Consider the following 15,904-nt stretch of genomic DNA (forward strand, 5'->3'; position numbering starts at 1 on the left):
CCTTCTGTTAAACCCACTGATCAAGCAAATTTTAAGAATACAAAGTTTCATGAATTGAAATGAAAAATAAAAATTAGTTCCAAGCTCCTTATAAGGCTTCTTTAAGTTTGAATGTTATCTACTTTTAGCTTCGTTTATTTAACTTACCTACTCTGGTGTTGATTCTTTTGTTAAGGTCAGTCACAGACTTCTGCTCAGGACCATACTAAAATTTTGTACTAACACTTGTGACAGTGGTTGTACTTATTCATCGATTTTGCATTTCAAGTCAATTTTCAATGAGAATTCTTTAAGTCTTGTTTGTTTTCAAACAGGGACTGTTTTTATAAACTTTTTAATTTTACAAATAGACTTTCTTAACTTGATAATGTATACACAAGTATGCTGCTTTTGCCTTTTCTTGACACTTTATGGTCCTTACCTATTAGTAACCTGAATTTTATAATTTGTGACCTAAGAGTTTGATTAACTTAGTTAGGCATCACTAACTGTAAAATTTCTTAACCTGAATCTGTCATACAATAATTATTTCAGATTCACCCTTTATGCAAATGAAACCATAAAGTCACAAATTAATTGTATTTCATAGCAACAATTCATAGTTTCATTTGTGGTTTGTTATTGTATTGTACAACTGCAAAATATAACTGAATACTATGCAATATGCTTAATACAAATATTGAATATTGTGTCAACAGCATGGAAAAAGTAATCTGTTCTTGTTTAGCCAATCTGCTTTTACTAGACAGAACTTGCACTAAACTTATAAATTTAGAGAAACAAATGTGTACATTGGTGTATATTTTGTGCAATAAGGTTTAAATATAAATACCGCTTGTCACCAATTCAAAGGTATGAAGTAGGTATTCAAGATTTCTAAATAGAGTGAAATATAACTTCTTTTAAATACCTACTAGGAGATCTTAACCACTGAAAGTGAACTGTACTTATTGTTATCAGAAAATAAACATTTATATTTCATTTTTTTCATTTTCTTATGCTATGTCAATATCCACAACGCAACCAGTCATCATGTAAATCATGCTCCCTGAATGATAATAATGATGTTTTAAAATTGTTACTTTGATTTTCAATTGCATGACATTTAAAACAGTAGTATGAAATAGATGTAAAACTATCAATGTCATTCATTTCAAATTTAGAATTCATACTGTGTGTAATTCCATTAATTCATTATTGTTTCTATATGCATCTCTCGGAGTATCCAGACTAATAATTTTCAGTACAACAATGATTGGCAACTAAATGCATGTACCTACAGTACTACTATGTAGAATATACCATCTTTAATTAACATTTTTTTTTTTTACATTTGCCTATATACAAATGTTTATAAATAATTTGTTTGCATCAAAACAAAAACTAGTTTCTTTGTCTTTTCACCTAAATAACCGATATGCACATTTATCTATTAAGATTCTTTTATTCTGAATTAGAGACCGGGTATTTATCTCAATAAGTGTGATGCTTGGTAAAGGCCTTTTCTAAATCTTCCCATCGACAACCGTCATGGGCCAATCTCCTACAATTCTAGCCCGCTGTCAGTCAATAACTTCTGCAATACTAATCAATCACCTTTTTTTGTTATCTCTTACCATATATAGGCATTATATACTCATGCATCATTAGAACAAAAAAAACCTTTTAGTGTCATTAGACTATCCAAAAAATAATAGTAATAATACCTAGTAAATATTCAATTATTGTCATTTTACAACTCATTGTTAATAATTAACTTCACTGAGCACCTGAATTGTACCTGAACAGTGCACAATACCATCCTTACCATTTTGACTTCTTATAACCATGTTGGCTCTTAATGATAGTTCTCTGCGTCTCACCAATCTCACCGTGATGGTCGTTTGCTTGCATTTTCGTCGAGATCTATTCTCATTGTATTCCAACGTGTCTCAACGTGTCAGTCCAAAAACAAACAATGACAAAAAACACAGGTTAATAACTAGATCAATACATAGCAAATGTTCAGTGCATTGCAAATTTAAAACAACTTTTATTTTAAACAAATGAAACCAATTGTCAATCATTTTGTTTACCGTACAAAACAAACTAATGAAATCGTGTATCATATATATTTATATATATATACACTATTGTCTTGATTATGAAATTAACATTCAAAAGACCAAGCAACTTACATTACTATGTACCTCTTTCATCATCATCATCAATTTTAAGAGCTATGCTCTTGTTGATGGAGTAATTACCATTCTTTGCTGGGCCAGCCTTTTGACTCCCTCGTACAACATGACAGAAACTCTATCTTTCATTTGGCTGAGATATGTGTTCCTCTGCGTCTTTCTCGCTCAATCTTGCCCTTCAGGATGTTTAAAAAGAATCTGTCGTGCGGGTCGTGCCGTATTAGATGACTAATCATCTTGCACCTTCTGTTAGCTGTTGTGCCTAACAGGCATCTCTTCTCTCCTGCCATGCTCAGTTCCTCAACGTTCGTCTTCCTTTCTGTCCAGCTAATCCTTAGCATCCTCCGCCAACACCGGATTTCAAAGGCCTCCAATCGCTCTCTGTCCCGTTGTGTCACTGTCCACGTCTCACAAACATTTAAAGCAATGCTCCAGATATACGCCTTAACTAAGCGTTTTTTTTTTCACATTCTTCGAGATGTGTGCTTCATCTCTATATAGATGAAAATAATCATCCAATTTCTATGTGGGCATTTGAATTCACAATCCCGCTTTCTGAGTTGAAATCATCCATAGATTTAATGCTCAGTAAAAGGGGTTTAGCACACAAACCAGTGCTTGCTTTGACATTTCTTTTATTACATTGATATACAGGATTAATTATAAGATTACATAAAGATCAAATCGAACATAAGTAACATAACCTCGCGCACCGGCCTGCCGCCAAATCTGACAGCTCTCTCTTTCAAAACTAAAATGACCATAGATACAACAATCAAAAGTATAGAGCCAGGTACATACTACATGTAATTATCAGTAGTATTAGGCCACATATAGGATATTAACTATTGTGATGCTTACAGTGCGGAGACTTAGATTTGTTAGGATAAGTTGTTTGAAGATATTTATCATACTGGTGTAGCGCATCAGGATCTTCACTGATTCTGGCAATGTGAGTCACATGCTGGGATAAGTTATGGATGGAATTCATTTGTTCTTTGAGGAAAACTGTTGTAAGGAAATTAACACAATGATAATCCTTATTCTTTTCTGCCATTGAAACCAGAGTTTTTATTAGCTGCAGGAAAATTAATTAATGTTAACAAAGTAACAATACTAATTCATTTACTTTAAAAGTCACCTACTTAATCTTTCTGGTTTAACCCATTGGTTGACTGGTAGAGAATGCCTTAAGGCATTAAGTCCGCCTTTTGTACCTTCATGTATTGTGCAATAAAGCTTAAATAAATAAATACCAAAGACAACTTTGGTTACCGCAATAATTGGCATGAAATAAAACTATTTGGATGGATTATATTGTGTATATTCAATTTAAAATACATCCCAATGTTTTTCATTATTTATAGTTTTTGTTCATTATTTTCATATGTGGGTAGTTTTGCATACTCCAGTACGTATATACTACAGCCTCCAGTTAACCATGCACCTCTGTAAATTAAGCCCTTGAATGCCGGAATGCAAATCCACATATGAGGAAACTATTAGAAAAAAATAACAAAATAATCTCGGCACACAAGAGGTTAAGGGATGTCGAGATGTATATTCATTATACGCGTTTTCCATTCAAATAGTTTTAATTCATAATGTTAATAAAAATGACAAAATGTGATTTTGTTATTAGGGTTCCATAGCCAAAATGGCAAAAAACCCTTATTGTTACATCGTCTCCATCCAATCCATCGTATTCCAATCTTGATATAAAAAGTATGATACATACCTCTGTGACACAATGTTCCATATTTAATGCATGTTTGAAAGCTTCGAGCAGGGTAATTTTGTCTTTCAGTGCAGGTGCATTCAATGCCTTAATTGTGGGAATGCCTCCTCTATAAAGCTGATACTCTATTAAATCCTCCATATGCTGAAGCTCTTCATGGTACATTCTCATGAAGAAACCCCCGGTTCCAAGTCTAGAGACACTTGGGTGTAAAAATGTTACTGACAAGTTCAAATACTCATGAGCTGCTTGCTGTTCCGTCTGAATTTGTTTATTTACACCAGCTTCCAAATCTTTACTGTACTGGTGTTTATAGTAACAACTGTCATTAAAGAAGTTGATTGAATATTTCAATACATTTTGCATTACTGTATCTGTTAGACACCAAAATCCTTTTAAAGCAATTAAAGACTTTTGCTGTCTCAGAACAAACATAATTTAGCCACTACTTATACTAGAATTTCTTCATTTACAACCAAAACATAAACAAAAGTACCTATAAGCTGTTGTCAAAATTTATGAGACCAAATAGATTTGTAAGACTGCCTCATGTAACATGACAGTAAGCTAGTGGTAACTATAAGGGTGAATTTACAGGTAAATAAAACACAAACAAACTAGGATCATGTTTATTACAATGCCTACTTATCTACAATAACAACTATCTATGGTTAAGTTATATTATCTAAATATTACATTACTTTTGGAACGGATAATAGTCCAAGCCAGAATTATATTTAAATTTGTAAGTAAAACGGTTGACCTGAGTTTTTACAACTTCTATCATTTTCTGGACTTCTTTTCGGTAAGCAGGTGGCAACAGTTCTGTCTCCAGGGTGCACTTGTGATCACTGTCTGTTTGAACCTTATACACACGCTGCCGCACGATATCGACATCTCTGCTATATTCTTCCTTCAGATCGGCTACAGCTTGTGTCGCTGTATCAATTTTGAACACGAAATAGTTTGCTTCTCGATGAACTAAACCGTGAGCACTGGTTTTGTACGGCATTGCACGAAAACCTAAGTTTTCGATATCTCGTATGATACCTCCACGATTAAATATCGCATGTGAGACACGTTTAAGTGCAGTTTTCAATTCAGGTTTCGGCATGGCGCGTAACATTAGCGCTAATTCGTAACTAGGCATTTTTACAACAGATTAGGGAATATGTTTGTTTAGTAACCTAGAAAATTAAATTAAAGCCAACCGAGAGCCGACTTTTGTTTTGACAACTGTTTTTTTTTTACTTCTGTATTTTCTGTAACACAACACATTAAAAAAAAAGTGTTGTAGCGGTCAAATACTTGGTCAAATACTTTGATATTTAGCTCGCTTTGAGCTCGCTCCAGACCTCCAGACTACACGGCGCGGAGCCGTGAACGCGAGTGTGGAGTCGATTTCGCTGATTAGCGAACTAGACTCCACACTGACGTTCGCGGCTTCGCACCGCAATTCGCGCACGAGTGTGGAGGGACCTTTTGCTGTTTACACCATCGCACCGCACCAAGTTCATTGTGCGACGCACCGACGCACCCATAAGTAAGAGCGAGAAAGCGATATCACCTTCTTGACCAACCTTACCATAGACATATTCAATCGTTTTTTTGGGAAATTTATTAAAATCTAACACACTACCGCACCGCATAAAGGTCGTGGTGCGACTCACCCATAAGTAAGAGCGAGAAAGCGATATCTTATGGTTGCATCGCACAATGACCTTGGTGCGGTGCGACGGTGTGTTAACAATGGTAATACGTGGTATAGTAACCAAAGAGCATATAATCAGTATAATCACTACGTATGGTAACATTGTCTTACCTTACCGTCATGTCCGTCATGGCCGTGGAGGCGTTTGCTTTGCTGTTTTCCTAATATTGTAGAATTAATTTTTGGCATTCATGATGAAATCGTTTACTAAGTTTGTATCAGAATATTGTAAAACTTGGGAAAAATCAGGAAAAGAACAATTGTACGTATAAGTTGTTACTTATGTTCCACACCAGATATGTTTGTTTGTAACATCTACCGCATGTTAAAAAATGCGTAACCTTTGTTTATTAATATAAGCGTTCGTCAGTATGAAATCAGTAAAATTGTATTTAAGTTACGGATAATCCTCTACAATACATTAATGCATTTAGTCAAGTAGTTTTACAGTTATGGCATTATCTCATATTAAATTTACAGACCGTTTACTCTACAATATTATCAGTCATAATCACATAAAATCTGGGGGCACGGCGGTGCCCCTGCCAAGTCGAGCATATATCTATTCAAGAAATATAAATAAAACAATTGTTTATTTCAGTATCAAAACTGTGACACAATCTATTAAAGATGAAGACAAGAGTCCATTGTTGACTAAATCTGGGAAGCTATCAGGATTGTCTGAGAACATTTACGATCTGCTGCTTTGCGGTCTGCGAGGGGCGCTAAAAAGAGATGCTGTATTGTCTGCACTCCAAGAAATATGTGTCAGTATGATGTGTAATATTGAGAATGTTTATTTTCCCCACACCAGCTTTTAAAGGCACTCTTTGTGTTTGAAAACCTTATGAAAAAGTTGCATTGTCTCCACAAGAGTGGCCAAAGTAATCAGATGCAAATTTGAGTTGTTTCCTCATGTTAGCTGAAAGAATTGACTTGAGATTTTGAATGATTTCTCACTTGCGGTCCACGAGCCTCCCTGGCTATTTTGTATGTAATATTAACAAATGAAAATATCGGATAGTCACAAATATTAACAAAGTGCGGCCCGCTTCAACTTCTTTAACTACTATGTGGCCCTTGGCTGCTAAAAGGTTGCCGATCACTGGTTTAACCCTTGAAACCCTTGCAACACTCCAGATTTCACTTTTGGAATCTTTCGCTTGCTTGGGTATAAATATTAGCATGAAGGGTTAACCTTTTCGACACCGTGTCAAACACAAAAGCTGTCACTCAGATGCCAGGTCATCATGTGTCAAAACACAAGTTGAACTTTCTGCATATGGACATAGGTCGATGTTGCTCTGTGTTCTGTGACTAATTAATCCGTCTTTGGCGTTGGACCTACTGTGCGGTGCGGATATATCCGTCCTTGGCATCCAAAATGTTAAACAATACAAATTTGCCCCCTTGTAAAACAAATAACTATTTCTAAACTTATTGTTATGTGGTATTTTTTAGGCTTTACATGCAGATATACCATCTATAGTACTGGACGTGGTGTGTGTACTAGATGCAGAGACCTGTTCAGACATCCAGAGTGAGGAGCGCTCCAACTTCTGCTATATAGTGCGGGAACTAGAATCATTTATATCTGAAAAACTGTTGAAGGAAAGACTGGAAATTGATACCTTACAGGATGTTGGTACATTGAAGAACAAAAACTTTTACACCAAATTCATTAAAATTAAGACGAAGTTGTAGTAAGTATAATTTTTAATTCACCCCTAAAATAAAAATACATCTCAACAGTTTATTTGGGAATGTGTGAACCTACTACCTGCCACCTACAAACAAACTTGATGTATATACATTCCGCATTAACCTTTTCGACGCCGTGTCAAACACAAAAGCTGTCACTCTGACAACACATCACCAAAGTGTCAAAACTGAAAATTGGACTTTATGCACATGCACGTAGGTCTTTGTTGCTCTGAGGTCTGTGACAGATTAATCGGTCTTTGGCGTTGGACCTGTGGTGCCAATATATCGGTCATTGGCGTCCAAAAGGTTAATAGTAGCAGATGAAATGAAGCAACAAAAGAATCTGCCACCCTGCAATATTTTTGCAAATTGACATCTCTTCAGTCCTTCTAATCTAAAGTCTCTGTTACAATTTAATTGTTCTATATATGGAGAAATATGTTCTCTTTGTTAAGCTATTAGAGAATAGTAGATGGTGTAGATACTATTGACATATAGTCTAATCCTATTTTTGATGCTGACTATGTACAGTCAAAGGCAAAAATATCGAACCAGACAAATGGCTCAAAAATATGTGAACACAACTTTATTGTCTAAGGTGTAAGAGCGTCCACATATTTTTGACACTTTGGGAATGTATATATATTTATGCTCTTGACTGTACATAGTAAAAAAATTGACATGGAAACCATAGCAACCCATTCTGCAATTATAATCAAATCATTAATAATGTATTATCTGTATTGTGGGTAATTTACTTGTGTATTTGGTTTGAAAAAAAAAATACAATTATAATGCCATTGCCATGTTTAGATTTACATAATTGTCTATGAACTAACCTTGTATAGTTGAATTTTTTTAGGCTTACCGAGTAGAACTATGAGCTCTCATAGTCCTAAATGGTCAGCTTAAAAATTTCAACTATAAATGATTGTTTTTTTTTCTCAGTTACAAACAACGTAAATTTAATTTATTCAGAGAAGAGAGTGAAGGATATGCGAAGTTAATTGTAGAGTTAAATCAAGAGGTCACTGAAGAAACAGAATGGAAAGGATTATTAGAAATCATTCAATCACTTATAGGTATGTAAGAGTTAATTTCAAACATCTGTAATCTTAGAAACTGTATTTCAAGACCAGCTAGATTATTTATTTGCTGAATATGGGTTAACATTAGACATCTAATAACTATGAACACAGGTAGCAAAATGTACCTAGTTAGTCGGATCCATCGGAACTATCACCACTATACATATATACTGTCCAGTCTTACCCCCTTATTCCTAAAACTTAGCAACCTCTTGCAAACCTTTGTTAAATTTTGCCTCTTTCTAACACAATACAAATATTAAAATGACGGAAAGGGACATTCAATTCAATCAATGGTTTATTAGATTTGATACACGTGTATGAATAACGCCATTGAAAGATATGACAAAAGATAGATTCTGCAAATCTTATGTTAAGTTTTCGAACTAAGTATGAGAGACGAGAGAAGTATTGCTGCATATACATAGGTAACATTTTAGTTGTCATCACTTCCTGCATACTTATGAAATAATATTATAAAACCCAGCCAACTGCATGTTGGGCCTGGCATGAGTTCCGTACCTTCATATGATATTACCGGCACTTGATAAAGAAACTCATTAATAAGTTCAAAATATTTAGATCAGTACGGTTTTTACTCACTATTATTTTTAGTCGCTTTTGGCGACATGTTTCGGATTCTTTGGGAATCCTTCCTCAGACACGAGTGTCCGCGGCGGTTGTACGTCGTGCACTGCCCGCGCCGCCCGCCTCGTCGCTCGTTGCGCACGCGCTGATGGGGCGGGGGCGGGGGCGCGGGGCAGTCCGCAGATGGAGTCGTCAAGTGAAGGTCTGGTAGGGCCCGATTGGAATTAGGGCGGCGTGCAATTTCAATCGCCTCGCGAATCTTACGCGGCACAAAACATTTCTCGCTTTATCGAAACGAATGAAATGGGACGCGCCTATATCGTTCGCGTGCTCTGCCACAGCTGAGTTCCTGGTGTCCATGTTCTTTACGCTGCGTATGTGTTCCGACAACCTCGTGGAGACATTCCTTCCGGTCTCACCGACATAAAGGTTGACTGGAAGAGATCCCTTATAGGGATAAGTCCGCCTTTGTACATTGTATATATTTATGTTCTTTTATTGTGTTTGTAATCTGTCTTATGTACAATAAAGTGTTTACATACATACATACATACGCCCTACCACAATCGCAAGGTATCTCGTATACCCCCGGGCTCCCCAGCGGGTCCTTGTCCTTTGGAGAGCGCAGCAACTGCCTGACTTTCGTATGGGGACGGAAGATTGTCCTAATGCTAAAACTCCCTAAACAATACACCCTAAAAAATATGTTAGCACTTGTAAGCAATGATTTAATACTATATTTCTGCCTTTCAGGTTGTTTCAATTTGGATCCAAACAGAGTTTTAGACATTATATTAGAGTCTTTTGAGGCTCGTCCCCACCTAGACTCGCTATTCATATCCCTAATCAAGAACTACATGGGTGACCCACAAGTTGTATCAGAAGTTTTAGGATTCAAACTTGGCAATATGGAAGTGCTAGATAAATACGAAGAACCACCACCACTCATGACAGTTATAGCACTGTTATTACAACATCAAGTAATAGCTCTGGATAATATCTATCCTTGGGTAAGCATTGTAAAGTCTGTTTAACGTTTTAACCGCCGAAGATCTGAACTGACGCGAGCTGCTACATCAACTAGTTGTAACATTTTATTCTTTTACAGTTGCGCCCTGACGATACAATAATGGCCAAAGAAGCAGACAAGGAATTTAAAGCCGTTCAGGAGTACATTCGCAAGATTAACATTGTGTCCACTAAAGGACCGCAGGCCAATGCTCCCACTGAATTTGTCGAAGATAAATCTGATCCACAGGTAATTTAGGCTGTTTTTTTTATATACTACGTCGGTGGCAAACAAGCATACGGCCCGCCTGATGTTAAGCAGTCTCCGTAGCCTATGTACGCCTGCAACTCCAGTACTGTACTAACACTCCTCTCCCTATGTATGTATGTTCTATGAAAAATATCTAAACCAATGTGTCTTGGAATTTTTCGAGGAAGTCAGTTTGGAATTGGAACCTTGTTGGGTAGTAGAGCATACAACTAAATCCTCTATCTATACTAAATGTATGATAAACATTTTCTTTCGTTTGTGGTTTTTCTAGTGTTCCTAGGTTGGTTACTAATTGACATAAAAAAAAGTCAATGTTGACGATTATGTTGCTGACCAATTTTTTTTTCAAAATCTTTAAATTTCTAGTGTCATCCTTAATTAAAATGTTAGGGAACGACAAGGGATCAGCTAGCCGCTCTCAGTGCCCCGTTTAAAAATTCCACCCTGTGCAAAGTTGATTTTTTGCAGGATTACTGGGGCAACCAGAAGCTAGTGCTGAGCGAGGCGCTGCTGCTCGTGAACGCGTGGCGCGAGTTCGCAGCGCTGGCGGCGCGTTTACCAGGCTCGGGGGTCGCCGAGCGGCCCGCGCGCGCGCTCGCCGGCATGCTGCACGCGCTTGTGGAGCCGCTCTACAGGAAGTAAGTGCGGTTGCGGGGTTAATGGGGCGACCAGCTGGTGCTGAGCGAGGCGCTGGCGGCGCGTTTACCAGGCTCGGGGGTCGCCGAGCGGCCCGCGCGCGCGCTCGCCGGCATGCTGCACGCGCTTGTGGAGCCGCTCTACAGGAAGTAAGTGCGGTTGCGGGGTTAATGGGGCGACCAGCTGGTGCTGAGCGAGGCGCTGGCGGCGCGTTTACCAGGCTCGGGGGTCGCCGAGCGGCCCGCGCGCGCGCTCGCCGGCATGCTGCACGCGCTTGTGGAGCCGCTCTACAGGAAGTAAGTGCGGTTGCGGGGTTAATGGGGCGACCAGCTGGTGCTGAGCGAGGCGCTGGCGGCGCGTTTACCAGGCTCGGGGGTCGCCGAGCGGCCCGCGCGCGCGCTCGCCGGCATGCTGCACGCGCTTGTGGAGCCGCTCTACAGGAAGTAAGTGCGGTTGCGGGGTTAATGGGGCGACCAGCTGGTGCTGAGCGAGGCGCTGGCGGCGCGTTTACCAGGCTCGGGGGTCGCCGAGCGGCCCGCGCGCGCGCTCGCCGGCATGCTGCACGCGCTTGTGGAGCCGCTCTACAGGAAGTAAGTGCGGTTGCGGGGTTAATGGGGCGACCAGCTGGTGCTGAGCGAGGCGCTGGCGGCGCGTTTACCAGGCTCGGGGGTCGCCGAGCGGCCCGCGCGCGCGCTCGCCGGCATGCTGCACGCGCTTGTGGAGCCGCTCTACAGGAAGTAAGTGCGGTTGCGGGGTTAATGGGGCGACCAGCTGGTGCTGAGCGAGGCGCTGGCGGCGCGTTTACCAGGCTCGGGGGTCGCCGAGCGGCCCGCGCGCGCGCTCGCCGGCATGCTGCACGCGCTTGTGGAGCCGCTCTACAGGAAGTAAGTGCGGTTGCGGGGTTAATGGGGCGACCAGCTGGTGCTGAGCGAGGCGCTGGCGGCGCGTTTACCAGGCTCGGGGGTCGCCGAGCGGCCCGCGCGCGCGCTCGCCGGCATGCTGCACGCGCTTGTGGAGCCGCTCTACAGGAAGTAAGTGCGGTTGCGGGGTTAATGGGGCGACCAGCTGGTGCTGAGCGAGGCGCTGGCGGCGCGTTTACCAGGCTCGGGGGTCGCCGAGCGGCCCGCGCGCGCGCTCGCCGGCATGCTGCACGCGCTTGTGGAGCCGCTCTACAGGAAGTAAGTGCGGTTGCGGGGTTAATGGGGCGACCAGCTGGTGCTGAGCGAGGCGCTGGCGGCGCGTTTACCAGGCTCGGGGGTCGCCGAGCGGCCCGCGCGCGCGCTCGCCGGCATGCTGCACGCGCTTGTGGAGCCGCTCTACAGGAAGTAAGTGCGGTTGCGGGGTTAATGGGGCGACCAGCTGGTGCTGAGCGAGGCGCTGGCGGCGCGTTTACCAGGCTCGGGGGTCGCCGAGCGGCCCGCGTGCGCGCTCGCCGGCATGCTGCACGCGCTTGTGGAGCCGCTCTACAGGAAGTAAGTGCGGTTGCGGGGTTAATGGGGCGACCAGCTGGTGCTGAGCGAGGCGCTGGCGGCGCGTTTACCAGGCTCGGGGGTCGCCGAGCGGCCCGCGCGCGCGCTCGCCGGCATGCTGCACGCGCTTGTGGAGCCGCTCTACAGGAAGTAAGTGCGGTTGCGGGGTTAATGGGGCGACCAGCTGGTGCTGAGCGAGGCGCTGGCGGCGCGGCTGCTGGGCTCTGGGGTTGCCGAGCGGCCTGCTCGTCGAGCCGCTCTGCAGGAAGTAAGGATGCGATTTATTATAAGGTCTGTAGACCAAGTTCACCAAGTCAGAAGACGTGATTTTTTTAACCCAGTATTTTTGTGTTATAACAGCACCTGTGATAACTAACAAACTGCCACTGAAAGTTTAGTTGGCTGCTACCAAGGCTGCTACATAAACACTTTGTATTGATTGATTACTGAAATTCCAGTGTAAAACGGAAAACTTTAAAAAAGAGTTACCTTTAAGATTTTGCTTTTCCATGTTTAATTTATTGATACATAACATTTTTTTTTTTCAGACACTGTCGAGTTGCCCCAAAGATCATGGGCACACCCATCCCACCGCTCACGTCTCCGTTGGCCCCTCCCGCGTGCGTCACATTCGAAGACATGAAAGAGAACGTCATCCCTGCATTGGTCCTCTTGGGGCCTTCGCTCCATTATGATCCCATTTTAATGTACAAAGTAAGTCGATAAAACATTTCTAGTTCAGTTATATTTTTAAAATCACAAACCGGACGCGCAAAATAAGGGTCGGAACGATGTTCAATATTAAATGTCTTAGTTACTGTTGCGAACGCAACTCTTTTATTATATAAATTATCCATGCAGTAGCTAAACGCAGCCGTCGGGCTTTTTCTAAAGCACCAATAGGAGCGCTCCACACAATTTGTATCGCGGCCAATTAGAGGCACCTAAATTTAAACCACCTTTTCTTTTTAAACGGTTTTATTTAGCTTGACCCCGTATATACTTACCTTTGTATGTATATGTAGTGCTTCAAATCTTGTTTAACGTTCAATTTTGCTAGATCACTCTTTCATCAGCCTCCATACAACAACCACCACTTCACTTTTTAACCGTTTTGGGCAACTCTACTTTTGTAAACCAGTATTTGGAAGATTACATCAGTTTCTTCTTCTTATTCTTTGTGTTAGGGGCTATATAAGGCTCCAAAGCCTAATGTATCACTGCGACCATCCCTGATCTATTGTGATCGCCACCTACTACAACTCTCGATCCAAACCTGCAACTTCAAACAGCTGCAGGATCTATTTATATACTGTCCGCCCAGGATTAAGTCACGAGTACGCATTAGGCAAGGGCACTATGTGATGATGTGTAGGGGCGTCTCCTCTGCCTCCATACAGAGTCTACCGCCCCGTGTCACGTTTCCCCATAGTGTGCATGTGCTTATTTAAGCCGCATTGCCCGGTAAGCACCCTTACCAAGTTGCGCAGTGGATTCCTAGACAGCGTTAAGGCGTTCGAAGAAGCCTTCTTGCTGAAGGCCTTGATAAGCGCTTTGGAATGGTTCAAACCTGGTTTTTCCCTCCAGAGTTGAATGGTTTTGTAATGACAGTAGGTCTTTAGGGTGAGCCGCGTTAGGCTTCCGGGAATACCACAAAACGGCTCAGGACTGTAGTTCTTCCTCTTAGCCCCTGCTCGCGCGAGTGCGTCGGCCTTACATCAGTTTACTTCAAATCGAAGTTTTATTTGAGTCATCGAGACCTGCACGGCGGCTACTATTACCAACTCGATGGTTTTAACCAACTCGACACGCGTTAAGAAGCGTGGTAATTACGCGATCTTCATCGAGTCATAGAATAGAATAAACTTAGTTAAACATTTGTTTTCAGATAATACGTATACTGCGAACATCCCGTTCACTAAAAGAAGATCCATTGCAACATGAAGCCCTCACTGTGCTCGACGCTGCCATATTGCCCTCGCTCACCCTGATGGAAGGCAATTGTTGCATGGCCGAGGAAGTTTACACCCTGCTCAAACTTTATCCATATCAATGCAGGTAAAAAATTACTACACCTTATAAAACAAAGTCCCCCGCCGCGTCTGCCTGTCTATATGTTCGCGATTAACTCAAAAACCACTGAACAGATTTTCATCTAAATGTCAGTACCGGTCATGGCAATGACTAATATCAAAACATTGTTTATTTATTTATTGGAAAGCCACGCAATCCTTCGTATTTTTATTATATTATATGTACATAACAAATTGTAGCAATGTCATAGATGGACTCTTGTTGTTAGATACTGCCTGTATTCCCGCTGGAAGAACGAATCCGGCGAGCATCTGCCGGCGCTGATGAGGGTGCGGGGCAACTCCCTGCAGCGCATCAAGCACATCATGAAGCGCGTGTCCAAGGAGAACATCAAGCCGCAGGGCCGCCTCATCGGCAAGCTGTCGCACGCGGCCCCGCAGTTCCTCTTCGACTACATGTTGCTACAGGTACGATCATGTTACCGGTACTATACAACATCAAGCACATCATGAAGCGCGTGTCCAAGGAGAACATCAAGCCGCAGGGCCGCCTCATCGGCAAGCTGTCGCACGCGGCCCCGCAGTTCCTCTTCGACTACATGTTGCTACAGGTACGATCATGTTACCGGTACTATACAACATCAAGCACATCATGAAGCGCGTGTCCAAGGAGAACATCAAGCCGCAGGGCCGCCTCATCGGCAAGCTGTCGCACGCGGCCCCGCAGTTCCTCTTCGACTACATGTTGCTACAGGTACGATCATGTTACCGGTACTATACAACATCAAGCACATCATGAAGCGCGTGTCCAAGGAGAACATCAAGCCGCAGGGCCGCCTCATCGGCAAGCTGTCGCACGCGGCCCCGCAGTTCCTCTTCGACTACATGTTGCTACAGGTACGATCATGTTACCGGTACTATACAACATCAAGCACATCATGAAGCGCGTGTCCAAGGAGAACATCAAGCCGCAGGGCCGCCTCATCGGCAAGCTGTCGCACGCGGCCCCGCAGTTCCTCTTCGACTACATGTTGCTACAGGTACGATCATGTTACCGGTACTATACAACATCAAGCACATCATGAAGCGCGTGTCCAAGGAGAACATCAAGCCGCAGGGCCGCCTCATCGGCAAGCTGTCGCACGCGGCCCCGCAGTTCCTCTTCGACTACATGTTGCTACAGGTACGATCATGTTACCGGTACTATACAACATCAAGCACATCATGAAGCGCGTGTCCAAGGAGAACATCAAGCCGCAGGGCCGCCTCATCGGCAAGCTGTCGCACGCGGCCCCGCAGTTCCTCTTCGACTACATGTTGCTACAGGTACGATCATGTTACCGGTACTATACAACATCAAGCACATCATGAAGCGCGTGTCCAAGGAGAACATCAAGCCGCAGGGCCGCCTCATCGGCAAGCTGTCGCACGCGGCCCCGCAGTTCCTCTTCGACTACATGTTGCTACAGGTACGATCA

General features: G+C 42.5%; 3 protein-coding genes across 3 annotated transcripts in view; 1 reads left to right on the top strand and 2 right to left on the bottom strand.

The window, feature by feature from the left end:
* Positions 1-3,021: 3,021 nt before the first annotated feature.
* Positions 3,022-4,321, bottom strand: LOC134741793 (ferritin-2 heavy chain-like). The gene is made up of 2 exons (XM_063674689.1): positions 3,919-4,321; positions 3,022-3,258 (listed from the first exon to the last, which is right to left on the bottom strand). The coding sequence occupies exons 1-2, from the start codon at positions 4,282-4,284 to the stop codon at positions 3,022-3,024; spliced, it is 603 nt and encodes a 200-aa protein (XP_063530759.1). The 5' UTR covers positions 4,285-4,321.
* Positions 4,322-4,533: 212 nt separating this feature from the next.
* LOC134741566 (small ribosomal subunit protein bS6m) lies at positions 4,534-5,145 on the bottom strand. The gene has a single exon (XM_063674393.1). It carries the CDS (start codon positions 5,066-5,068, stop codon positions 4,616-4,618), a length of 453 nt encoding a protein of 150 aa, XP_063530463.1. The 5' UTR covers positions 5,069-5,145; the 3' UTR covers positions 4,534-4,615.
* Positions 5,146-5,750: 605 nt separating this feature from the next.
* LOC134741567 (THO complex subunit 2) overlaps positions 5,751-15,904 on the top strand; it is a 39,638-nt gene continuing 29,484 nt past the window's right edge. Inside the window, exons 1-10 of the mRNA XM_063674394.1 lie at positions 5,751-5,891; positions 6,231-6,396; positions 7,091-7,332; positions 8,282-8,415; positions 9,763-10,019; positions 10,118-10,267; positions 10,757-10,926; positions 12,942-13,107; positions 14,282-14,451; positions 14,696-14,894. Of these exons, the coding sequence (XP_063530464.1) occupies positions 5,821-5,891; positions 6,231-6,396; positions 7,091-7,332; positions 8,282-8,415; positions 9,763-10,019; positions 10,118-10,267; positions 10,757-10,926; positions 12,942-13,107; positions 14,282-14,451; positions 14,696-14,894 (1,725 nt within the window). The 5' untranslated portion in view covers positions 5,751-5,820. The remainder of the gene's footprint in view (positions 5,892-6,230; positions 6,397-7,090; positions 7,333-8,281; positions 8,416-9,762; positions 10,020-10,117; positions 10,268-10,756; positions 10,927-12,941; positions 13,108-14,281; positions 14,452-14,695; positions 14,895-15,904) is intronic.

Source organism: Cydia strobilella, chromosome 5, assembly GCF_947568885.1.
Source record: "Cydia strobilella chromosome 5, ilCydStro3.1, whole genome shotgun sequence".
Taxonomy (NCBI): Eukaryota; Metazoa; Arthropoda; class Insecta; order Lepidoptera; family Tortricidae; genus Cydia; species Cydia strobilella.